We start from the raw sequence: 27,070 nt of genomic DNA, 5'->3' as shown, positions 1-27,070 counted from the left end.
AAAAGGAAGTATTCCAAAGCCGCTAGAGAAGAGCGCTTTCTTCCTTCACCCACATTTATTTTTCCACCCTTCCACCCTGCCCTGGGTTATAACCCATTCAATTAAAGTTGAGAAGAGAATCTGCTCCAAACTGAAACTTCTGTTAACTGCTTTTCACTCCTTAAAGGAAACCACAAGGAGCATCAATCAGTATTTGCAATATGGAAAGTAGTGTCACTGTGTCAAGTTTCATAAAAGTCAAGGTATAATACAATTTATTTTAATATTTATTCTGTTATATGTACATAATTAAAAATAGAAAAATAAAACCAAACTGAATCTTATAAAATATAAACTGTTTACACTAAGATGGTCTAAATTGTATTCACGTGAAAGTTCAACATAGAAAAGCAGCCCAGGCATACTGTTTACTGTTAAAACGTACTCTACTTCTAGCAATATTTACAGAAAGATGCAGTGAGAGGAACAATTCTTCAAGACTGTACCGCACAAAATGCTTTTACAGACAAACAGTGCTGCTGTGAACCAGGCTGAGAACAAATGCACACTTTCACGATTGCAGGCATGATTCACATAAAGAGTTCAAACTGATTGTTTTGAGCAGCTCCAGTTTCAGTCTCCAGCTGCATAGGAGATTGGGAAGGTGTCATCCAGAAAGGGTGACACTGCAAAGATTTGTCACAAAAAGAAGCAGAGTTATTTCTGAATCTGAAAAAAAGAAAAAGAATCGGCAATGTTTTCTCATCAGGCTGTATCCTAACAGTCCATTCCAGCGAGTCACTAGCTGAATTATTGTAGTTAATTCTTCTTTATTCCAGCTCTGCTTCCACCGTGCAAAAACCTCTCTGCGTCACTGCTGATACCTGCTTGCCTGCACTGTTTCATGAAAAAAAAACCAACAAAATAAAATAAAGCCAAGAAGGGAAAAAAAAAAATAAAAAAAAAAATCAAAGAAATTCAGTCTTGTACACAAAACAGAATATGATTGTGTCCAGCTTGCTGGCTGGGGGGGGTGGGGAAGGGAAAAAATATAAGAAAAGAGCATTCCTAAACCTATTACTTCCTCCCTCCCCCCACTTACTCGATGTTTTGTACTGATACTGTTGTACCTAAACTGCTAGAAAGCAGCGAAGAAAGAAAGCCTTTAAACAAGATTATCCCTGAGTCTTACACAAATCAAGGCAATGCTATCCCCATTATTCCTTAAAATCTCAGATACTTAAAAAGCAGTTAAAAAAATTAACTTTAAACAACTAAAGAGACCTAGTGTGTCAAAACACAAAGCATAAAAGTAAAAGTAATCACTAGAAGCAAAGAGAAAAAAAAAAATGTCCCAATCTGGACAAAGTCTATAATTTACCAATCTGATAAACTAAACTTAATTTCCAATTTGGAATTAAAATGAAACTAGGTCTTTTTAATGTCAGCGAAAAATATGTGTAGACTGAAGTACTTTTTAAAGCCAACTGAATTAGAAAATTACTTTTATCCTATTGGAAGAAGGCTGAAGAACAAGCAAATAACTGTTCACGAGAGCAAAGCACTCTTTGGGGGTAAAATTGGGAACAAACAAATGGTGATCTGAAACTGGCCATTTAAAAAAAAGTGTAAGACAGTACAACACAAGATGCTATGGTCTGCAGACAAGAACACTACTTCTCTAAACTGGTGAGATCTGAATGCTAATTGGCTTGCTGTACAGCATAAGTATGTAATCCCCACTATGGCTCAGCAGTCACACCCACGCTCTCTGTGCTCAAATAGCTAGCCACGGGACCACGGCCGACTTCCACCACTCAATCAGACAATTGGGTCCTTCAGTCCCCATCTGCGTCCGAGTCAGCATACTTGAGCTCACACTTGACATCGAAGGGCTTGTCCTTCGCTTCTCGGGATGCCTGCGAATCCCCAGCCTGCAGCTGGCCGTTCCCACAGTCGGGCTCAGTCTCATAGCCAGTGTCATGCGCTGGCTTTGGCTGCTCCCCGCTCTGGTGGCTGACGCTGCCTTGCTCCACCAGTGTCTCCTTCACACTTTGCTCACAGTCAGAAAAATCTGACTTTTTCTTCTTACCAAGCAGCAAGATGGAGCGGAATTTCAAGCACTGCCCTGGCAAGTACCCTTTGTAACAGTTGTAGGAGAGCAGGCACAAGAACAGAATAAAAAAGAAGAGGAAGAGGAACATCAACAGGAAATTATCATTTGACTTGAGGAACATTGTCTTTTCCGGGACCGCATCAGGAATGGAATTGAAGAGCTCTGTGTTGGAGGGTGCACTTGTTAGAACAGAGCCAAGTGGCTTTGTTACTATCCTTGCTGTTGTTACTGGTACCATATGAGTAGTCAAAGTGCGAGCGGTTGACCCCTCAGTTGATACAGCTGACACTTTCGGCACATCACTATTACCTTCTGTTGGTGCAGCTGCCGCGGTGGGGCCCACCGTGGTATGCTGGATCTTTTTCAGTTCCAAGACATGCTTAGCCAGCACTTGAGAAAATTTCTTATTCTTCACTTTTTCTTCTGACAAACACTGGTAAACACCGCTGTCTCCTTCTGATAAATTGAAGATGAGCAGTGCCTTTTCCAGCAGACGGTACTTGGGACTCTCCACTCTCAGCACATCATCTTTGAACTTCCAAACTACCTGTGCCAGATTGGACTTTTGAGAACACTTGAGCTCTGCTGTGCTCCCATGCTTGAATGTATGCTGTAGGGAATTCTCGCTTACTTTATCTGGAACATCAAAATAAATGTGCAGAGTATCAGCAATGATTCCCCTTTGTTCTAATCTGTGTAATTTCACAAGACTGTGCTATAGTCTTAACAGAAGTGTAAAGATTAAGGCATTCAGATTACCTCACAAGACCAAGATGACAGCATGCAAAGATGTTAGCAAAATACCAAGCTACAATTGCGTGCGAGACATTAAGACAGAGTAGGAGATAGGACACCTCAAACTCTAAGACAGCCTCCACTTCCAAATAAGGATGACATGTTGTTGATCCCAAATGAGTGTGCATCTGAGAGGAGTCATTGTTTGAGACAAGGTGCTGAATTTAGTATCACTTTATATGCAACTAGTGCACTTTAAGTACATCAGCAGCTACAAAATATTCAAGAAGGAATTGAACAAAGTGCTGTTACTCAACCTGAACTCTCTTCTAAAAAAAATACCAGCACTTATGGCACATCCACAGTGCAACACCATAAATTAATGAAAAACTAACAACCAAAACTCTGATGGTGGTCCATGCTTTGCTTGAATTAGAAATAAAAATAGAGTAAATCAAACTCCTCAGGTTTTTTTACTGCAGTAAAAATCTCCTGTAACACTGCTCTTAAGATCTCCTTCATCTGGTGGCAGCAGCACATATTACAAAGAAAGGACCTGTGGTTACTTTTATTAAATCACTACAAAGGGTACTTCAGCTGCTCTGTATCATGTTCTGAGTCACCCTTCCCTCTCACCAGAAAACCAGCTTTTTGGGGACCATTTACTCTTATCCAGACACAATAACCAAGCACTTATCAAGTCTCACAGTAGAATGTCAAATGCTGTATCACAGAGACAGGCCTCTGCACTAGAATTACTTATGGCAAATACTGCTTTCATTGACAAGTTGCTGTTCAGGTGCCCCCATTCATTTCATCGGTTTGTGCACTGCACACTGAAATGCAGACAAACACAGACATTTTAAGACAACATGCAGGCTGTACAGGTGCTCAAATATTAAAAAGTACCGTATCATACCTATTAAAATATTAATGAATGTTCCGATAATCACAAAAAAGCCAAACCAAACACAACTTTCACTACTTCACCTAGAGGCATGAAAGAGCTCTTCGAAGACCTACTCACCAGAACAAGATGATGCATCTCCACCTATGTTCTGAATCCAGCTCCTGTAAAAGGAAGTTCAAGTATTACAATTTCAAATCTTGTTTCCTATAGCCTGCCCACCCTGTTGTCCTAAGCAAGATTTATCTAAAACAGCACAAGCAGATGTAGACTGGTAAGAGAAAGTCTGTATCTGAAAACATTTGGCTTAAAAAATGGCACTAACAGTAATGGGTGAGGCTGATGCAATACTCATTGTAACAGTAAGGTAATAAAAGGCTACCATTACCTTTCAATTTCATTTTCTTTAAAAATATCAATGCAGGAAGCTTCATGGGGTTTCCAAGCACAGTAAGGATCCCTTGCTAAAACACAGTCAACACAAGTGGTGTACTTGTCACAGAATGCAACTGGAGACTGAACTACACCAGAATTAGAACCAGCATAGATGTATCTTCTGCCCTAAAAAAAAACAAAGCACAAAAAAAGAACACAGCCAGTCATTTCCTCAAAGCCAAACAAACCAATCCATGAAACAATTTAAGGAGTTGCATATATAACAGCCATACTTGTAAAAACTGGAACAGGAGCAGAACAAACATTTTGATTACTTTAGAAAGGAAGCTTAGGAAAATATCAGCTAGGCTGGAAGTGAAAACAGACAAAAGAACAAAAACCTGAAATAGATAGTTTATGAGAATGGAAAGTAACCACATCTAACCACGGCTTCATCACAGAGTTTTTCCACAAATACAAATGCACTGTCAATCCTCCTACGAGGTGAGGCAAGGCAAGTCTGTGCTGATGACAGGGGCTGAAGCAGGCACATGCAAGCCTGCACAGGCAAGGCCTGCTGTATGTAGGACCTGCTCCTGCTCCTGTTAACCAAAGCAGCACTGCTGCCCTCAGCTCTTCTGCCAGTTGAGTCTCTGCAGCTGCATCAGCAGCAGCCTTACAAGAGTCAGATTCAGCTGCCTATTTGGGGCTCATGGAGAAACACTGGACAGTATTCAAAGGAAATAGCACTGGAAAAGGTGGAAAAGAAAAAGGGGAATATAAACAGAACAGCTGTTTCACCCACTGCTGCTGGGGATCCCAAACAATTATTACCCCGAGCATGACATGAAAAGACCACTCTTATCCCAAACATCCTTCTTGTAAAAGGCAGGCAGCTTCCTTATTTCACTCATCTGTTCCAAAGCTCAGGGAAACCGACAGCAAAAGGTACACCGTGAATTTACATATTATTATACAAAGCCTTAAAAAAGGAGCCTCTGCTGCAACCCAAAACCACCAGTGACCAACCCTCTAGTCATTTTGAAAGGCTGTGAATACAAAGCTGAACAGCACACCCCACCTTGGCAGTGGGTTTTCTTCATCCTGAGCAGAATACCGAGTGGATTTATCAGCACCCTACCACAGTTGTCATGGCAAATGAGCCAGATCCAAGCACAGAGTAGCTTTTCCTGTACTGCAACCATACAGATCTCAGTATGTAGAAACGTACTCAGGGATTGTGTCTGCAGTGACTGTGGCAAGAGGAATATGGTCAGAAAGTGATGGACAGACGTCCAAGAGATTCCAGTAGAGAAACATTCTCTGAAAAACCTCATTTCATGGTGCAGACTTCTGGTTTTGATATAAGAAACAGCCTCAACTAACAGGGCATCTTAGGAATGAATTTAGGGTTTGGGGCTCACTGTCATTCTTTCATTAAGGATGTAAGGAGGTTTTGCCATGAGAATTCAGGACTGGTTAGTCTCTTTGATGCAATGGTCACGAGGAAGTGTTTTAAAATCAAGCTACCAAATGATGCATTCTGGCTAGCAGCATTCCTTAGAGTAAGTTACAAGACCAAGCACAAATCAGGTTGGATCCATCTCATATGAAGTGCGCAGACAGCTTTCAAGGAAACTCCTTGACGCTGCACAATGAAAGTCAAAACTGTATCAAAAAATAATCTGCTTACATTACCTGAAGATGGACTCTGACAATCAGCCTCAAGAGACATACGCTCAAATGCAGTCTTTCATTCTGAAATTTCATGGTTTAAAATCAAGACACATCTTTCAGTAAAGTAGGAGTTAGGAGGATCTACTGTAGGCTCACCTGACACTGCTCACTACTCTCCAAACAAGGCAGAGAATCATGGGAAGGGCCTGAAGACTACTGCAGTAGTGTGTTCAGAAAAGACTGACTCCAGAGAGGTCTAAGGTAGCAACTATTAACCTCCTGTGATTAATCCTTATTATGGCCCCTATGGCCACTATTGCATACTGCAATACCAGCTTGACAAATGACTTCAGTAGTAGCTGACTGTGATTGCTACTGTGATGTCCAGGGAGGTAGAAACTTGTGTTTTCATGCTGGGAAGCAGAAGTAATCCCTGCTTGGGTGGTACCACAACTATGCATCTTTCATGACTCACACTTGACCCAATCTCCACTCCTCATTGCTGAAATTATTTTATCATTACCTTCTATCATAAAGCAAATGCCGAAACTTCCTGTCAAAGTAAGGCAATTAAAGCTTTCTTTGCAGATAAAACAGAAGACATCAGCAAACATTTTATACGTATATATATGCACACATACTGTATATATACACGTAAGTTGCTCCTGTGATGCATCATTCATAAAAAATATGACTATCTTTACAAGATCTGCAAGCACTGAAATTTTTATTAAGTGTCACGCAAAAATAAAAGCTGTTTCTAAGATATCTTGGCAGTATTGCTAAATGCCTAGCTGCAGAGTTTTTACTGATCACCAGGCAGCTACTGAATACCAGCATTACTACAAGACATTTCAAGAGTTATTCTTTCCTTAAGATTAAGAAACCCCAAAATTTCACCAGTCTGAGGGGTGTGATACTATAAGCCACTGCTTTTAGGTGGTAATTCCATAGACGTTCACAGATCTGCTGGTCTAAGTACGGCCAGAAGTGTAACTCATGTAAAAAGTACACAGAGTGATTATCCTCCTACTCTCACAAACCCAGTATTAAACCAAGCAACTGATTAACAGGTAGGGTTTGGAGCCTGCAGCAAGGCTTATACCCCCAGGCTGGTGCTGCAGCTGGTGCCTGCCAGACAGACAGGACCTCACCAGAGGTCCTCATCCCCCACTGCACTAACGTGGCTGCACTAATGACACATCTAGCATGTAGGAGCCTGCAAGATTTGGGTTACACAGATATGAGTCTCTCTAATAAATGAGACTGTTCAATCATCTTAGGTCTATTTCGTCAGAAAGATATTCTACTCCTCTGCTAAGCCCCCCAAAGGATTTTTCCTCACAGATTTGCAGTGGCCACAAGGGGTCAGGATTTTTACAGAGGTCCTAACCTGAAAACTGGTACCTTAAAACACAACTTTCAGCTTCTGCACATGAAATCACAGTGAAGACCCCTACACCTGTACCCCACCCTCCACATACTTTTAGAAGATTGCACCTACACTGAAATGCAGCAGGCAATAGATAATATTGCTGCAGCACAAGGAGTTACAGATGCAGCCTCTGTCTCTGTGTGCAGTTCCAGCCTTTTTTTGTCACAAGATTATAAGGTGGTACTAAAAAGTTTTGAGGAAGAGCAAAATGAGAGGAATGATATGATGATTATAGCCCTTACTCTTTTGGATGAAAGTAAGAGAGTTTGGACTGGCTCAAATTTGGGGAAAAGTTGTGTTTCTTCAATAATATGCATTCCATTTTCATAGCTGATAGCTTTGTGCAGGGCTCCTCGATCTGAAATGACAAAGTAAAATATTTAAGATCCTTAAAATAAAAAGCCAGAGAAAAAATTGCACAACTGCTGTAAGTTGACTCAATCTGCTTGGTGTTCAGCTGAAGATTTCACACAATGTGTGCCAATGGCAGTCCTTAAATTTGTCACCGTAAGGACCTCTAAGCAAGAAATAACATTTTGGAACAAAGAATGACCACTTAGGGATTATCTTAAATGTATTTTTGCTGCACTCACTGCAGTTTTGCAGTCTTTTTCCTGCACTGCTTTCTCAAAGCATGCAAGATTCTCCACTCACCACTGCCCTTTAATGAAAGCACCAACTGCTGTAAAAGCATTGTAAATATGGACACTCAAAGAGTTTCCCTTGAACATACTTCAGCCTAATGAATCAGTACATCATTGAAAAAAAAGTGTTTTGCAGAACCCACCTGTACTGATGAACATAACATCATATATGGAGCCATTGAGTGCTCTGACTCTGTCTACTACAATCTGGGTGTACTTCACATCTCGTTTTACTAGTCGAGGTCTGTCTCCCACTGGAGTCACCGAGTCATCCATTAGGGGATGATCTTTAACAAACTGCAATGTTTTGTCTGGCAAATTCAGAGAACTCATGTAGTTTGATGCTCTGGCTTCATTGTTTATGCACTAGTGAGAGGAACAAACCAAAAAAGAGCAACCAAATTACACCATTAACTTGTACAAAAGGGAGACAATTAACAGCAGCCACGCACATTTTCTTTTCTGCATTATTCTGGCCAGTGAACACACATCTATATTATACTCATTCTACTGAGGAGGGTCCTCAGGTCTTGTAGCACTTTAGCTTCTGTGATGTACAAATCCCTGAGGTTTGGACTACATTTTTATTTGGGCCCAAAATACATTTTAGAATCTCCTGCTTCTTAACTACTTTAACTGTCACCTCATTCAATAGTAGCAACTGCAGGGAATGCAAGAAATTAAGAGAAATGTGAAAGAGACCCAGCACTATGAATATGTTGGTTTGCAGGCAATGCACTGTGTTGGATAAACTTGCTGAACCCACTGAGACAATACAGTGTTTGCTGTACTTCTGTTCAACTGACCTAAAAATACTTGATGTTGGCTAGTGTATAATGACATCTATTTTGCCACTAGAAAATTAGTAACAAAATCATGAAAATGCAAAACCAGAAAATAACCTTACTGTATAGTTAAAAACCCCACTTTTGATTTCCAGAAATAAAGTTCAGAATAAATCACTTGAGTGTTTTTTCTACAAAGCCTTTAAAACAAGAAGTATCCAGGCCAGCTACCTAATATTTACCAGTTTCCTTAGTCCTAAGCATTATAAAGAAAAGTCTCTTTTTAATTTTTTATCAGATTCAAAATCATATAAACTTACCGCACCAGGTCGAGGATGAGGAATTTCACCATTGTATCGTACCCACTTTGTATGAGACTGTTCTACTGTAGCACTCTGCATGTATTTTCCTTTCGAGAAAACCTCTTCTACAGTAGACAGATTGTATGCACACACTGCAGACAGCCCCACATTATTCCTAAAAGTTCAGAATGAAAGAAAGAAAACCAGAGGAATAATTATTACTTATGGTGGTAACCAACTGAGATTAAAAGTACTTATCCAGGAAAAGGCTGTACCACACTTACAGTTGTGGTGTGAAGACTCCATATATCACTGGTTCCTTCAAAGTTGTAGACTTGAGAATAAAAACATCATTGATAATATTGAAAACTAAATTCTTATCGGGGTTGGTACAAATCAATCTGGCCTTCAGAAAGGAAGTCCATTTTTTCTGCAGGGTCCTTAATCCTCCTTGGTCCCTCTTTTGACAATAAAAAAGAATAATAATAAAAAGGTGTTTGTGAGGAGACTTAGCATCATTTTTGCCTTTAAGAACCACTGCTCTATAGCATGAAATTCCCGAGCACTGTTACTTTCTAACATTTCACCATAGGCACATTAAAATAAAGAAGCCACAGGACAATTAGTCAACAAAAATATTGCAGAATGGTTTCTATCAGTGCACACAGGGAAGATGAGATATGAGACTTATAGAAGGAATCATACTTCAGCAGCACTTGAAAATTGAGTAAAAACCTGCTTATTAGAACAAGTAAAATAAGTATGGAAGTATTATACTGTCCCTCAAGACAAGTAAGAATCATTGCATTGTTCTGTGACATCTACACTGCGATTTTAAATTCTAATGTTATGATAAGCACTTGAACTTGCTTGATATTAATAATTCCCTTAGAAAAAACGCAGCAGTGACTTAATTCTGCAAATAGTTACCACCTTTATTAAGGATTTGCAGGACCCAGACTTAAAGTAGTAAAGATATATTGATTAGAAATGTTTAAAAATATATAGTACTCAAGCTGTAGCTCTGTTACTTTCTTCAAAAAGGAGGGCATATTTGAACATTACTAGTATTTCCCATATTCCCTAAAGAAAGTATTAGAGGAAACCTGCAAAATTTAAGTATAAATGCTTATAGATTTGCAACCTGCCATTGATTCCCATTTCAGACAAACAGCAGCAATAAAGCTCTCATATTCCACGATACTCCCCTTTTAAGGAGTGCATAAGCTGCCAGTGGGCAGAGGGCCACAATAATAGGCCTCATGTAAACCTGCCTCCAGCTGCTTGTTTAATGGAAATCTCAAGAGCACTAACTTGTTATTGATGTTTTGACTTCCATGTTTAAATATGAAACAGTAAGGTCTAAATAAAACATTTCAACCTCATCAAAATGAAATGGCTAGATAAATTTCCTGTTGGTGAAAAAAAAAATCCTGAGGAAATTAATACATTCCAGTGAAAAAGTTTTCGTTAAATCAACCTACTGAAAAATAACTTTTTTTCATCAAGATTTTTAACCAGTACTCCTAAGTACATACTTGAACGAGCCTAACACGCTGCAGTTTAAACACATCACATGTGACAGAACAGGCTGTGGTGACCATTTTCCTTGAGGTTCTGGCAGCTCCAACAGCTTCATGAAATTTTACCACTGTGCAAAATTAAATCAAGTATTTGCTCCCAAAGCAACAATAAGGCTTTCTCAGTTCTGAATAACTGACTGAAACTGCTGATTCACCAAGTTTGACCCCTTCCATTTAATTGGCAGTAAGTCCACAATAATAAATGCTATTTTTAACACACACAAAATTCTACTTGATTTAGTTAAAATAGAGACTGAACTATAGTTAAAATAGAGACTGAAATAGTTAAAGTAAACTGAACTACATCCCACCTTGCACACTCTAGCTATTCTTGGAATCATCAGTTTTCCAACAAATTCATACTCCACAGGCACCTCAGTGAAAAAGAAGTATATCTTGTCATCTTCTCCATCTGTGCTGTTCTGGTCTGCTCTTATGACATCAGCAAAAACAAAATTAGGCTCTACAAATACAAAGAGAAGAATTGTATATTATACATGAGACTACTAACTTGATTCCCTCAACAACCCTCTAGGAGTCCTCTTTCACCCAAACCTCACACTGCATATAGGCTCTCCAGTCACTGACTTGCCTACACAGTTCGCTGTTCATAATATGAATAGCATTTCTAAAGAAATAGAAATAGAGGGGGGAAAAAAAACAACCCATAAACCCACAACCCTACATGAAAGCACTAAGATACTTGAGAGACATCTATGGTCTGGTATCTCATTGCTTCCAATGTTTTTCAGCCTCAAGTGCAGTTTTCTAACAGGCCTGGAAAGGTATCATCGCTTGCATACCACTCCCTTATTTCAGCTATTAGTAGAAATACTAAAAATGACAGTATCATTACCACATGTATTACAGAACTCAGTATTTTGTACTTTTTGGACTTAATGCATCTCTTGGTTGCATGACTTTGTCCGTTTTTGGCAGAAAGCCACAAGCCTCTCAGCATTCACAAAACTTGGCGAATTCTCAATTTCAGGAACTGAAATCATCAGGAACCACATTCAACTCGATTTGAAAGCCTTCTACAGACCAAAACCATTCTCCTTCTTACTATATCATAACCAGCCGCATTACCTTAAGGATTAACAAGTACATACAAAATAAACTGTAGCACTTTAACATCAAGTTGAAGCCTGTGTAGCTTAAAACTGTTCTCATTGCCAATGCTATAAAAATCCTGATATTTCAAAATTATGTTCATTGAGGGCACACAAGGGCACACCCTTACACATCAGTGAATGCTGACAGTATCTTTGAGATATTAGACAACTGCCCTTTAACTGAGGTAAGCTACTTAGACTCTGTGTGACACTGAAGAATGAAAAACAATTTGATTCAAACAGTTCTCATGCCCACTTACCATTAAGCCAAGGTATCGCATACTCTGTTCTGAGAGGGCTTTGATGAGAATGCCGTGAAATGATAGGTTCACTTCCCAAAAAATTGTAGGAAGTCCCAGAATAAAGCTCCTCATCTTTAATACAAGAACAAATATTTCAGACTTTCTTATGTATTAGAAATCAAAAAGGGTATATACATATTTCAGGAGACAATGTAAGCTTAAACTTCCCACAAGAAAAGATAAACAATGATTTCCTGTAAATTGCCCCAGACATGTCTCCAATGTTTACAATTCTCCTTACCATTCTCAAGGCTGAGACTTCCACACTTGGGATTATTATTGCTCTAACACTGGCAACTGGCAAAAGTCAGTATCGTTTCTGTGGTACTTCAACACTTAACATATAAACCTATGGCTTATGTACCAGTATGTAAATTTTCTTCAAAAATGACACAGAAATTTTGCAACTATTTTACTCCCTCCGTGCCAACATTATTCAAAATCAACTTTTAAGAATCTAGGCAACAACAGGGGGAGTGTGCTCTTCCTTCCTTATTCCCCATTTTGTGTTACTTCGGTTTCTTTTCTATGGTCTTGTGACACTAGGGTACACCCAAGAACTCTGATTTCACTAAATCAAGATTGAGTGTATCTAACCATACAGAAATACACTCAGAATGTATTACTCACTTCCCCATTCTGTCTCATGGATATGTCTTCAGGACAGCAAAAAAATTCTACTTATTACATTTACTGGAATGACAGTATTTGATACTACAAAGGCAGTGAAAGTACACTGAGACAACCTCAACTTAATATATTAAACACCTGAAAATATAGTTTAAAAATTAGTTTTTTAAAGAGTTGCTTATAAAATAACAGAGTTTTAAATTCTCCTTTTAAGAAACATGCTAAGTTTGACTACGTAAGCATTTTAGCGTCTACCTGAATACACAGTAAAGATGTAAAAACACGGAAACAATCTATGATTTCTATATTGGGAGCCTGGAGAATGACAGTAGAAAATATCACTTTTATACATAATAATGAGGCATTGAAGTCTGAACTTACCAACCATAACAGATGTGTAGCTTTGAGCAGGATCAAACGGACATCTGCCCTTACCATCTTCATTTTTACCTCCAAGTTCAAATGAAATTAAATTCTGCAAAAAATTAAGTTGAAAACCACAGAACAACTGTTAGCACTTTTATCTTTCAGCTACTTCACTCTCAAAGGTAACTGAAAGATTTAACACTAAATAATGGACCACATCATCAACTTCCAGCATCAAAGGCATTTTTTGGTAGCATTATAAAAGGCAAATAAGCATTTTCAGAAAATCTGATTGAGTCCAGCAGATAGAGAGGAAATGTGATCCTATATTTTGTGGGTGGAAGCAGAAAAGCACAGAAGATGAAAAGTTAAATCCAGACAGACCTCAAGAGAGGGCACCAAAAAAAGCCAGACAGCAGGAAAGGCAGAAGTTAACTGGTATATGGAGAGAGCTGGCAATTACTGAATTACCCTGCACAAAAATTGAGAGGTTTAGAAATTGGAGCAGCTTTCTGAAGTAGACTCAGCCATTTTGAAGATGGGTCACAACCTAACTAAATTTCAGAAAGCAACAGAGTACTTCGGCTGCTACTTTATAAATCCCTAAAAAAACAGGGAATGAGGATCAGGAAGATGACTGTAGCCTCAGTACTGGGAAAGTGATCAGTTACACTGTGTAATGAAGATATTGAAGGCTAAGGGCAATGACTTCTGGCAATGTTCCAGAGGTGATGGCAGGCCAACTTGCAGGCAGGGGAGCCAGAAAAGAACAAACAATTACAAGATTTCTCAATTTCAGAATTAAGAGCCACAGTAAGGCTAATGATACAAGAGTCAGCAGCAAGAAAAGGGAGTTGATTTTGTGCCAAGACTTCACTGAAGCATTCAGCACTATGAAGCTGTGGCATAGCCAGGAGCAGAGACGAGACAAGTAGAGACAGGAATCTGAGAAATTTCAGGGACATTCAGTAACGGATGGAAGTCACGAAGAATGTAATTTCAATTTTAGAAACTGTTTTTATGCTAATGCACAATATGCAAAGAATTATGAAAGCTAAGAAGTAAATCCACAGTTAAACAAGGTGAATCAATAATTCGGTAAGTGCTTTGAAAAGGGAACAATACAATTTATTTCCATCCTCTATCATTACTGTGGAACAGTGTAATAAATGCTCCAAACATTACAACCAGCACTGAAGTTGCAACAGTCTTTAGGAATGGAGATTAACTCATTGTTTAAATGAGCTGCTTGTAAACGACAGTTGTTACTGCGTCAAAACTGTATGAACATTCTTACCAGGTAATCACATGTTGGCTGAAATGCGTTAGTTCCACACACATAGAGAAAAGTATCGTTCAGCTGTTGCAACACACGCACATAATTACGACACTCTGTCTGTAATAAGGAATGAGAAAAGGCTGATAAACCACAGCTTCCAACATAAATATACAAAAGTTGTGCTGTCAGCTCATCTGTTGCCACTACTTATGCCACGCCAGTAAAGCTGGGACACCCTTCTCCCTGCAATCTCCAGGAGTTGTATATCTATCAGTGTAGCATGACCAAGTAACATATACTCAGCAAGGTGCATCTCAAGCTGTTCCATGAAAACACAAGCTCCAAAGACACCTCCAATCCATGGGAATGTCTAGTTAAGCATGGAGTAAGTTTTAGACTTTGCAATCCCTTGCAAGCCTAGATGAAACAGTCATACTATAGGCTGCTTCTTAAGAGAAACCTCTAAGACCATTCAATTAGCTACAAAGCTTTGTCACTTGTACCCATTTTGTTGGTTTGGGGTTACCCCACCATCACCACCACCACCACCACCCCAGTCCCTACTATCAATTGCTCATCCAAGGAAGCTTCTTCATTCTTTTGGCTCAGAAACAGAACAAAGAGTTTGAGCCAAAGCCTTGACTAAAGGATACCATAAAGTTTCAGAATACACACCAAGAAAAAGAACTCCTAAACTCCCACTGAGAGAAAAGAAACCCAGTAGCAACAACACCCCTTAATCCTTGGTGGCAACACAGCCAGATACCACCACTGTACTATAGTTTCATAAACTATTTAAGCAAGAATAAGCACTGTAGTTACTCTTCCTTCTTATGAGCCAAACAAGGTATTTCTGTGACTGTATGGTGGGTTTGATGTGGCAGAAAACTAGGGGTTAGGTGAGGAAGCTAAACTTTTTTCTGCCAGATGAGGTCCTTCCACAGCTGCATAAATGCCTTTTGCTGGCACTAAGCAGCACAGGGGTGATGCCTGGGGGAAAAGACTGCCCATTTTAGTGTAAGGAAGAGCAGTAGTGGCTTAATACCTTGACGCTTTTGAAACTACTGTACTGTGTAAAACATCAGAGCTACTATAAATGTGACTCATAAAGGTTATGAGTACAGTGAAGGAAAAGTACAGATGGCAATAAACGTGACTTGCTAAACTGCAGGCATGAAAAAAAAGGAAGTTTGGACTGCTGGCAAAGTACCTGTTTTGGGGGTCTAACACCCTGTCTACCTAACACTAATAATCTCTGCAGAGGAGTGGTAGTGATGCATGCACCACCTACTAAACTATATGCATGTGAGAGAAATTCACATTTCCCATATTCGGTTGTGGATGTCTGAATTTTATTACTAGTAAGCCCATCTGAGCCTGGAGAACAGAAATGACACTCCACTGCCTCCTGAAGAGGCAGACAAGGACAAAATGGCCCTCAAATACCTGCTACACCTCATGTCAGGATAATCTATTGATGGTTGTCAGTTGAAGAAAGGCAGTAAGATGAGCCAAGGGAAAGAGAGCCCACTCCCATTTGCAGGAGCCCCACGAATGCAAGAGATGTACCAGCTCTGGATACAGCACCTGGGATTTTATAAGTGTGAACCAAAGAAGCTGTCATGTGCCGATGTCAAATCCTTGCAAGTGTAGGGCAGGACTGCTTTCTGTATTTGCAGGGCTTGCAGACTTCCACTTTTTAACCTGTGCTTAAAAGCCTGACCATCAGTCTTGCACAGCAAACCCTCACTTTCCTGTATCACTAAATGAAGTGGTGCTACACATACAGCCAACTGCCAAAAGCAAACCATTTCCACAGAAAGGCACAATGAGCAAGCCAGCCTGGTCACTGGCAGCGGCGAGGAGTCTGTGGGATCCCAGGGGCTGAGATGCCTGCACTGCCGATCTGGCAGGAGACCAGGCTGCTCAGGTGCTGGGATGCTGCCTGAGCAGTCACACCAGTGAGGAGCTGCTGCCACAAGGGGCACACCCGCTGAGCACTACAATAAGGATATATGTTGTTAGTGAATAATATGCTGGTGGAGCAGCACTGGCCTAATAAAAAAAGCTCTGCCCTAAAGCAGAGCAAACAAAATTATCAGCCATTTTCTGAAATCAAATGCTGGGGAAGAATTACTGCAACAACAAAACACAACAGTTGCTATCAACTACCTCAGTGAAAGTACTGCTGGTTTATCTTTTCAACAGAAAAACTTGTAGTATTAAGCACACATTAGGGTGGTGTTCGGATTTTCAAACATTTAAATAATATTCACCAGCAAAAAATGAGCTAAGAATGGGGAGGGGAGAGGAGGGAGAGAGGGAAGACTAGGGAACACTGCCGTTTCTAAAGCTCAAGTTAATTAAAAAAATTAGGTGATCATTTGAAAATTTTAATTTCAAACAGCTGAAGCCTTTTTTCTTTAAACATCACTCCTCTTGAAGTGTAACATACAACATTTTTTCCCAAAGTTCAATAAAAATACGTACCTGTTCTGATTTGCCCTTGACTGCACATTTAGTCCTTTTATCCTCTGTGACCTTCCAGTGTAACTACATAAAAAAAAACAAGCAACAAAAAGGCACATCCAAAGCACTTTAATTCAACACAAGGTCTGAAGATCTTGCAGTAACACACAAAAAAGGCAATCCTAAGACTATCTACAGCAAATGCAAGCCATTTTGCAAGTAGCTTTCAAAGGTTCAAAGCCATTCTTTCCTGAAAAGGTGACACTTCCAAATGCATGTGATTTAACTGGGGTTAAACTACTGCCATTATCTTTCGGTTCATCATGATGTTTCCCCTCAAATTGCTAACACAGTTGCCATTACCACAGCCATTAGGGAAATGCAACTGTAACTGTTTCAACTACTTCTCCATTTTAACTACATCTCCATTTCATTCACATCTGAATGAAAGACACTTGAGGGGGGAGGTCAAAGAAAATTTTTTTGACCGATTTACACTATGTGGAGAAGTACAACTTTGACAGCTACATTCACTCGTAAAACAAATTTTATACACCGGTGAAGACTGCCCACCACCTGTGAACATGATTCCGCGCCTCTAAGCATCAGCCTGTGCTGCTGATGGGATCAGAAGCAGCAGCCTGGGAAGGACTGGAAACAATACAATGTTAGCAGACTTCTGCATGGGCTCATCTACTCTGAGAAGGCAGTGTCAGCACATCCAAAGTACTTCTCTGAACAAGCTGGATCAGACCTGTCCGCATCACCACTTGTGGTGCAGACACACCTAGAGACACAAAATAGAAGCTGAAACTGCAAGGACAGGCCTTCATTTCATGTGAAACACATCTGAAGCCTGCTACTCCTGAGCAAACAAACTTTGCTTCTGTTTGGATTAGATTACCTTCTGATTCAGATTAACAGAAGATGGCCCATTCCTGCTAATAAAAATATACATTAAAACCACCATGACAGTTGGTATCAAAGTCCCTCCAGTTCAACATTCTGTCCCCAGGAAGAAAACACCTAAGGAAACCTCTAATTCCATGCTTACATCCAACTTCTTTCTTCCTCTCATCTGATGGGAATGTTATTCTATAGTCTCTTCCAGTAAGTATCCCACACACAGTATTTTCCCTTTTAGGTACACTAAGCCAAACCTGAAGTGCAGTGCTACTGATACCAGGAAATGAAGCCAAACATGAAGTTTTGTTGTTTGTTTTTTTTTGCATGGATGATCATGTATTAAAACCATACCTCATGCTGCTTTTCAGCAATATTCACTGTGTTTAATGCAAAGATCACTTCTCTGGCTCCTACATATAGAACGTCTTTGTCTTCATTTAACAGCAAGGTTGAATAGTTTGACACTTCCGATTCATGAAAATGTATGAGCTGGACCTCTGTTGGAATGGAAAAATAACACCACATGAAGAAACAGGATCACTTAGGGTCAAGTTTACGTGTCATTTTTCTAAGTTGTCTAATAGCTGTCTGATATCTTGGAAACAAAGGTTAGTTTGGACAACCCATGTAACAGACAAGAAAGCTATCAGAAGCTTTGTTCAGCATAAACAGGAGGCCCCATCATCGACATCAAAATCACTGGTCCTCACTTCTCATTCAATTTCAAATGCCTAAATATTTCCTCTCATATTGATTCCTGTAACTCACATCTTCGTATTTTTCCACCTGTTAATTCCCTTTTGCCTGATCTTCCATCTTACCTCCACTGTCAGGTCCTTCCTCACCTTTTCCCTTCCATACACCCACCTCCCATGGAAAATAAGCTCAGTCACCACATCCCTTGCAAGTGCCCCAAAAAATTCTCATAGAAAATTGTGCGCCTTAAGAGATGACACTTCAGCACAGCAGAAAGAAGACACAGAAGCTAAAATGGAACAATTTACAGGGGATCAGGAAGTTGATGTTGGAGACCAAAGGTGAAGCGCACACAATAAAGAAGTAACACTAGGGAAAATCAAGATGAAATGGAGTAAGACGAGAGAGAGACATTGGGGAAAAGGCAGTAGAATGAGAAATTATGAAGACCGTAACAGAATGGCTGGGAGAAAGATGACACAAAATGACTAATATACAAGAATACTTTTTCTGCATGTACAGCCATAGCGGAAATATGGCTGAAAGCTTGGGAGACTGCATTTTGTGCAGGAGACTACCACAAGATTAATTAAACATGGCTTTTTAACAAATAGGCAGAAAACAATGTATTATGGCTCCCAATTCTAACATCAGAAATTGCATTTTCAAAGGTAATACTGGAGAAACATTCTTTTTAAACTAGATTCTGAGGCATGTAATTTTAAAATCTTTTACTTGCTAGGAAAGTTTTCCCTAAATGGATGAACTGGTTCATACCACTCCACATGTTCATTCCTACATTGAACTAAGTTCCCCTTCCCTTTCAAAGCAGGCTTCTCAACAATCTTTAGCAGACAGAGACAGGGAAAAATAGCAGGAATGAAAATAAATTCCGTTTTTTTTTGAGCAATTTGGGTATGGGTCTACAGTGCATTACCATAATACCATTAAACGGAACCTTGCCAAATTTTAACTATTATACAAGACAGGAGCATCAAGGAGTGTAAGCAAGAACCACAGAACTCATCTAGACCATTCTTTCTCAAAAGCTACACCAGCAATTCGCTAATTGCTATATCAATAAACAGGGAAAACACTTTCTACAGTCATCTCAAATAAGCTTACTACATTCTCTATCTCCATCTGTTTCTTCCTACACGGCAACTGCTCAGTATTTAAAATCCTTATTTAGAGCTGTTTCTTCACACTACCCACATGCTTGGTTTTGTTCAGTTACAGCACACTTGAGTAAGTAATTGTTGCTAACTAACTAGTAGTAAAGGAGGACCCAAACACAAAACCTTGTAAAATGTAAAGTATTCATGCTACATGCGGGGTGTGTGGGGTGTGAAGTAATTCACAAACAGCAGCAAATAACTACTTTTTAGTCCTTGCTCTAGAGGTCTCTTCAAATACAGGCTAAACTATTAAACCAAAAGCTAAAGGATTTTCTGATCCCTATTACTTCCCTTTGCACAGAGAAGAGAGAAGCCTTTAGCTTGTTCTCTTGAAGCAAGCTTCAGCAACAGGATCCTTCAGCTGAGAAAGCCAAAAATCAAAATTTCTCCTTTAAAAAGCTATGTTTTCATATCTGCTTGAAGGACCTGAAAGAACCTCAGTTAACCCAGTGCCTGAATCACTTTCAAATATTCTTGTCCTAAGCACTTCATAAGATAACCAAAGCAACCAACACCCGACCAAACGCACAGCAAGCAGCCTGAAGAGCATCCAGCCTCAACAAGTTCCAGATCCCACAAAACCCCTGAGGTTGTGACAATGTCCCATATCACAATATTACAGTTTCACTTCTTACCTTTGTGTTCCCAAGTGATCCTCGGTACTGGGCCAAATGCTATTGCTGCTTCCAGTAAAAAAACCCAAACTTCATAAAAAGCACATACAGCCATCTTCAGTGTTCCTGTTCTTTGGGGCTCCTTGGGTAACTGCAGCAGGTAGCGTTTCGTTGGCACAAGAAATGTATATTCAGGGACTACTAGAAATCAAGCATTTCAGAGCTTGAAATCAGTGCAACAAGGCAGGCTGGAGCAACTGTACTTGTACGTGCTCTTCAGCAGATCACTTCAAGGGAACGCACATTTTCCAGGATGCTGCATACAGAGACTGCCCACTCTCTCCACAGGCTGTGTAGCTGCTGAAAAGGGCAACTGAGCGCATTCTTCTGTTTCGTTACAGAATAAATGATGCTGTGGGGAGAGGAGTAAAGCGAGAAGTAGAAGAGAAAGAAAACTGAGTATTGCCAAAAAAAGCACATTGTATGCACTGATCTTACAATACTTCTGCAGCTGTCTGCATAGTTTAAAGAATACATTAACTGGTGAAAATACAATTCTTGAAAACAAGCCATACATTTACACAGCAAATCGGCAATAGTTTATAGCAATCACTTCAATCTAGAGTGCCAGGTATCAATATTTTGAACTGCCACTTATGTTTAATACATCAAATTTGACTCTACATATTTTCTTATTTTAAACAGCGAGTTGAAGAAAATCCCACTTCTCTGATATGATACAGATAAAAATCAACATGACTAAGTTCAGACAGTAAAGAAGATGAGAAGTGCAGCATTCACCTTAAGCATCACTTACACAAACCTGCCTCACCTCTTCACCTCCCATCCTTGGGATCCTTAGGAATTTTTAGCAATTTCTTTTCATGTTATTAATGTACTCAAGGTGTGTGGGGGCAGAAAGTAAGACTGCTGTAGAAACAAAGAGCTAATGCACTGCCTACAAAAATAAAGGGAGAAAATGCTTAAATACTAAATCTGTTAGTATAGTATGAACGTCATTCTGTCTCCAAGCCACCCATTACTCAGGTTCCTCAGCAATCCATAAAGCCATTCACTGCTTTAGAACTGTGATATGCAGAGGTTATCCAGCATGAGGGAAAAGGAGAGTTAGTAGTGTTCAAGAGGACTGGTGCAGCACTTGAGCAGGACAGAAGTTAAAACTAACATGAGCTGCAGCAAGAATGTCTCCAAGGACAAGCATGATGCTCACAGCCTCTCTGGGAGGGACAGGCCCCATGCTTGAGCAGGCAAAGGCAAGGAACCTCTTCAAAATGCAGCCAGCAGATCCACTACAAACACAGAACTCATGTGGCTGAGTAAAGGATGAACAAATACAGTAGAGCTTTTACACCTGGTTTACCAAATGATAACATGGAAGGTTCAGAAAAGAAAACAAGGGAAAAAAAAAAAAAAAAGTCTTATTCCTACCCATCTTCTGTCTGCTAAGAAACTCCACACACACACAATCACAACTCGCTCAACCTAAACCTGTGACTTAATTTTCTTTCTTTTTTTTAACTTTTCGTAAACACTTTGGATCAGATCCAACTGTTTATAATGGATCATACAGATTAATTTTGGGGTTTAAGGTGGAGTATTTTCAGTTAAGCTTACTAGGCTTGTTTGTCTATGTTGCACCCTTCTTGTTTATCATCATACATAAGCAATTCCATGATTTGCTCTTCAACATGTTAAAAAGTACCCACTCCTCAGGGTTGCAAGGTATCACGCAGGTTATTCTGAGGCAAACAGCTTTAAAAGCAAGTATTTACAGAGTGAAGAGTAGCTCAGTGATTAAGTTCAAGGCAGTTTAGCAGTTTTATTTTAATGGAAATTTAAGGTGAAAACCAGCAGTTTGAAGAAAGATCTTTGAGCCCCTATTTCTACACAGTCCTAATTCTTTTTCTGATGCCACTGTTTGTTACTGAAAACACTCCATGAAATAATTTATTCCCAGTTAACTCCCTATTTCTCTTTTTTTAAAAAGACAGCCAGAATACCATTATTCAGCATCAGTCCCAGTGATAAGCAAACATTTATGTACAGAACGATATGGTAGGGAGGTCTCCAGAGAAGGTTTCTCAAATCCTGTAAGTTTTATGTACTTCAAAATAGCATTGGCAAATCTATGCCCTTGTAAAGGAAAACCCTGAGTCTCCCCTACAGGCACAGTTACTCTCCTAACGTAGCTCACCTACCTTAGAAAATGCAGAACTACAACAAAATCTGAAGCCTACTACGTTACTTTTGGAAGATGACAGAAGGCCTGGTTGGATAGTTAGTGCCTACTTTGCTGAAGCAGAAATTTGTTATTTCATTCCCAATGTACACATTTGCAAGGCACGCTCTTTTTCACATTAGTAAGATTGATTTGTGGGACATTATTTGTCAATCTAGGGTAAAATTCTGCATGTTAAAAAAAAAAAAAGAGTGAGCCAAACTACAATGAATGTTACATGCCCAATTGTGCAAGATCCACTCTGTTCTCATTCCTGTTACTTTAAATAGAGATGGAAATGCACTCAGGACTTTGTCCTTGAATTTAGCCTTCAATCTAATTACTCTCCCTCACCCCCCCCCTCCTCTTTCTCTGTGCTGAAAATTATCTGGAATAACTCCTTCACTGACATGCACTGGGAAGTCATCCATAATCTAATATGAATCTTTTTTTTTATATAACACAAGGGGTAGAAGGATTGGAGGGAGAAGGCCCAGACAATGTCCTAATTTCCAGGTTAGCTCAGTTCCATCAGTTTTCACTGGATTTGATAAGATTTGAGGGCTTTGAATTTCTGCAAAGTTAGGTCTCCTAACGCTTTTGGTTCTACCCATGAAAACGAGCCACGCTTTGCTTGAAAACAAGAACATTTAAGTAGTAAAGCAGAAAAACCTGAAACAGTTACATACTTAAACTCTTATTAAAGTGACAAGTCTACTTTTCTGTTTTCTGCAAAATTGCTGAAAATTTTCTGAAGTACATTTAAGCCAGCAATTTTAATTCAGGCACTCTGCTGAGGATGATTTTAAGTAAGTGTAAAATGACAAACTGGAGCAAAATAATATGCAAGCTACTCGCAAGAGTTCTCCATAATGCTTGTATTTGTGGTAACTGAAAACAGGGCAGCCACAGAAAAATTAAACAATCAACAGAGCTTCTGTCAGTTTGGCAGAGCACAGCTGGAAGTTCAGAGCTGTGAACATTCCCACTGACATGAATAATTTGAATGTACAGCCACAGAAACAGGAAGAGACATATTTCTCAAAAGAGAAAACTCAAAACTATTACAAAGAAAATTTCAGTCTGCCTAAGTGCTAATACAGAATACTACCACAAATTCTGAAAGCAGAGAGCTGTGATAGAGTATCTTGACTGTTACCACCATCAACAACCATCTGGCTCTCACATTGCCTGTGTCAGTGGGCATCAAAGAAACAGTGCTCTGGTCCACCTTCTAGAAGAATGCAAAATGCTAGCTTCACAATGAGAGAAGCTGGAAAACCTACAACAGGGAGAGACGACTGCCATCTTTCTGATCCTCCAGGGCACAGAGGCAAAGTAAGCACAAAGAGGTATTTGTGAACAAAAGATTTAATCTTTCACAGATGTCAATTTAGAAACCTTTATTAGGAGTAAATTAGTTTTTTTTATAAGTAATAAAATGCAACTGCAAAACACCAGAGTTATAAGTTTTCTTCCCCAGTCAGCATGGGTAAAGCTGCATTCACGTGTCCATCTCATACACGATACTTGCAAAAGCTATCTACATTCTGGAATTTCAAAGATTGGAAATGCCCAGTTTTGCAACCTGGTTTTGAAACTGTTTATTCTTCTAATAAATACTTAACTGCATTGTGCAACCTCTGAATTCTGCTCAGTGTTACACAAAATGCTAAATGGATCTATCTTTATCTTCTCTATGAAGGTAAAACTGAATGAAAATTTACTGACACAGCTGCAGCAGTTAGCACTATAGCTGGGATCCTTTCAATTCCCAAGAAAAGATCATTAGCATTATATGGAGCATGCAGCCTCTCCCTGCAGAAAGCCAAATGGGTACTGGCCCTCCTGACCTAATCCCATTACTCTTTCCATGATTCCTGAGGCACATCAAGCACCCACATAACTTCATTTTCCTCCCATTTTGTACTGCACTTTATTTTCCTCACCGGGGTTATCTTTTCTTGCAATCCCCCACTTATTCTGTGGCTACACTCCCACCATGCTGCCGCCACCACCTCCTCCCCAGCAGACAGCCCACAACTGTATGACCCACAAGAACTGGTGAGGCTGCCAGACAAAAGACCACCTTCTTCTGGGCTGGAAAGAAGACCTTCTAACATACACACTTCCCTAGCTTTCCATGAAATCACCTTCACACCCCATGTTATCCTAGCACAGCAAGCAAGAGCCTCACAGTAAGCAACAACTGACTGCAAGGCATCTCCCTTTTCATCACCAGGAGCAAAAAACCAAGGCAGCGTTTTCCAGGCAGCCTACCCTGGAATAATAAAATGCATATATATATAAATAAATAAAATACATATATATATATTCATTTGCAAAGCTCATAAATAACTATGGTGAGAGATATGAAGTTCAATCTGTGGAGACAGGCAAATTCATGAGCAAATTTTTTCTTCCAGCAGGAAAAGGGGGGAGTTAACGGACTTATGCCCTCCATCAGAGGGCATAAATTGTAAGCTGTCCCAAAATAACTTCCTTTAAAGGCTCTTGAAAGCTTTAACAGAATACAGACCTGCTTCAGTGATGCCTATTTGGTAAAAAAAAATATATATATTTTAAGGCTTCACAAATGGGAAAAACAAACCATCGAACTCCCAGTGTGATGTTCTGCTTAAACCCTATTTTTTCCAATTTGCCCCAAGTTTTTTTTCCAAAAATAGAAGAAAGTTTGCAGTGCTTGTATTTTAAGTAATCAAAATTACTATGCAACTTACCTTTGACAGCTGAGCTTTATTTATACAGTTAGTTTATTTCAGACCAGTAAGGACAAACTAGCTATAGCCTTTGCTTTAGTTTTCACCCTTTCAAAGCCTCAAACACAGCGCCGTGTTTAGAGTACTTCATGAAAAACAATCTTTTTTGTATGACACAATATGCATGGACTTATTTTCTGCTGAGTTACTTTAAAACCTAAAACTAGCAGACCAGCAGCCCTTTATGACTAACATACATGTAAAGCATGGAATTATTTACATTTCAAACTGTAACCAGTAATACTTTGCAGTTGCCAGGTGCTTACAAATTAGATGAAGCTTTTTAAGATAATTTGATGTGGACTTTACCTCCACCACAAAGCTTCCTGGAGGAAGTGCTCTAGTGCTAAAAGAGGATAAGAATTCTGAGGAAACCAAAATTCCCAGTTTTAGGCTGAAACCTTCCGCAGAGACAATATTTTCCTGATTCTGCACAATATATGCGTCATTAAGTAGTACTCAGAAAACAAATACTTGAGTTTAAAGCAGAGAATATTTATAATCTAGGACTAAGTCAAAGTGATTTGAAGAAGCCTACTGGTTTCACAATGGTGAAAACACCTGTGCGTCTAAATTAACAGGCATGCAAGCTTTTAAATAAACTATTCTAGGTGTTATGCAATACTTTCAAGATTCAAAATTCCCTGAAAGCAAGCCCTGTACCTCCTGACACACATAAACTATGTAACACAGGAAAGCTGCAATCCTGAACTGGGACTTTTCAGTGGTAACTAAAGCACAGGTAAACATCAGGACAAAGAAGACAGTGTCCCCTTTTTACAGTCAGTCACATGGAAAAGCTGAGGGGTCATGTATGCAAGTTACTGCTAGGGAGATTCTGACTGGTCACAAGAGAAAAACTTTTCACAGTGAGAACTATCAGCCATTGGAGTGTCCTCCCCAGGGAAGTGGTGAATTTCCCAGCACTGGGCACTTGTAAGGTTCAGCTGCACAGGGTGCTGGGACACCCAGCCTAGAGAGGTGGTACCAGGTGATTGCTGAAGCCCCTTCCAACCTGGTATTCTACAATACAGTACATTCTCAAGTAAAAAAAGTCCCTTTTCTAAGTATTCTGGCCTTGAAGCAATACAAAATAATGTATCAAGGTTATCATTAAATCCTTATTTATGTTTTTTTCCATATAAATTAAGTCCCTAGTGTTCTTGCAGTGTATTTATTTGTTTCACTAACAAAGACACCTGTAATACTGCTACCACAAATTCACCACAGACCCCTTGCTGGGGAGGGAAGTGGGGAGATACCCCTTGTTTCACTGTATGTACTTGCTGCCCATTGGAGCCTTCCACACACCCCTGGAGTTGGAAAGCACTCAGAAACACAGCCTTTCTGCAGAAAGATGAGAAGCAGGGTTTGACATCATTACCACATAAACCCAAAGGGCAAGTTCTGATATGGGAATTACAATAAATCCTCCCCCAAAAGTTTGGCTTTTAGTTCCCAGATTACCAAGGCAGACAGTTTCTGACAAAAACCAGAATTGACACAGTTGCATCCAACAAGCCATGATCCTGATAATGTACTTAAAACAAAAATCTATTAAGCAGTCCTGACAAAAAACACACACACCAGCCCTTTTCAAACTCAATTTGTTTCCTTTAACCTAAGCTGACACCCAGTATAAAATTACTCAGCATTTGCCTTGCAGTAGCAATTACTGATCCTGGCAAGAGGCTGGGACCCATCTTACACTGGTATGGGACATACAAAGAAAGCTCAGAAAGGTTAGACACCAGCCAGGCCCACAAACAATTACCTTTACTAAATCCATATAAGGCAGCTCAAACACTCCTGCGTTACGGAACAACCTCATTATGCACAATCTTAGAAACAGAATATCTGGATATTTATGATGAAGCCTCGTGTGTTCATATTTAAGTTGGTGTAATCAAACAAAAACAGTGGCCCACCCTGAAGCAGTCTCAACAGGGTGCACTACA

At 39.6% G+C, this 27,070-nt stretch overlaps 1 protein-coding gene across 8 annotated transcripts in view; it reads right to left on the bottom strand.

The window, feature by feature from the left end:
• The window catches only part of SEMA4D (semaphorin 4D), a 41,591-nt gene extending 15,132 nt beyond the window's left edge, over positions 1-26,459 (bottom strand). For 4 of the 8 annotated variants that reach the window (XM_062609834.1, XM_062609835.1, XM_062609836.1 and 1 more), the window contains exons 1-15: positions 26,396-26,459; positions 20,115-20,505; positions 17,957-18,102; positions 16,721-16,783; positions 14,249-14,347; positions 12,967-13,060; positions 11,914-12,027; positions 10,850-11,001; positions 9,240-9,415; positions 8,974-9,130; positions 8,012-8,234; positions 7,467-7,582; positions 4,126-4,298; positions 3,858-3,901; positions 2,405-2,731 (exon numbers count right to left, since the gene is read on the bottom strand). In XM_062609834.1, the coding sequence (XP_062465818.1) occupies positions 2,405-2,731; positions 3,858-3,901; positions 4,126-4,298; positions 7,467-7,582; positions 8,012-8,234; positions 8,974-9,130; positions 9,240-9,415; positions 10,850-11,001; positions 11,914-12,027; positions 12,967-13,060; positions 14,249-14,347; positions 16,721-16,783; positions 17,957-18,102; positions 20,115-20,208 (1,978 nt within the window). In that variant the 5' untranslated portion in view covers positions 20,209-20,505; positions 26,396-26,459. Of the gene's footprint in view, positions 1-1,237; positions 2,732-3,857; positions 3,902-4,125; positions 4,299-7,466; positions 7,583-8,011; positions 8,235-8,973; positions 9,131-9,239; positions 9,416-10,849; positions 11,002-11,913; positions 12,028-12,966; positions 13,061-14,248; positions 14,348-16,720; positions 16,784-17,956; positions 18,103-20,114; positions 20,506-26,395 lie in introns of those variants that run through there. The other 4 variants (XM_062609838.1, XM_062609841.1, XM_062609840.1 and 1 more) reach the window with 2 other exon arrangements.
• Between the last annotated feature and the right edge of the window lie 611 nt (positions 26,460-27,070).

The sequence above is a fragment of the Pezoporus occidentalis genome, unplaced genomic scaffold, assembly GCF_034315485.1.
Source record: "Pezoporus occidentalis ecotype Australia unplaced genomic scaffold, CSIRO_AGI_Poc_V1 ctg141, whole genome shotgun sequence".
NCBI classification, from domain to species: Eukaryota; Metazoa; Chordata; class Aves; order Psittaciformes; family Psittacidae; genus Pezoporus; species Pezoporus occidentalis.
This window is presented reverse-complemented; position numbering and strand designations above follow the sequence as displayed.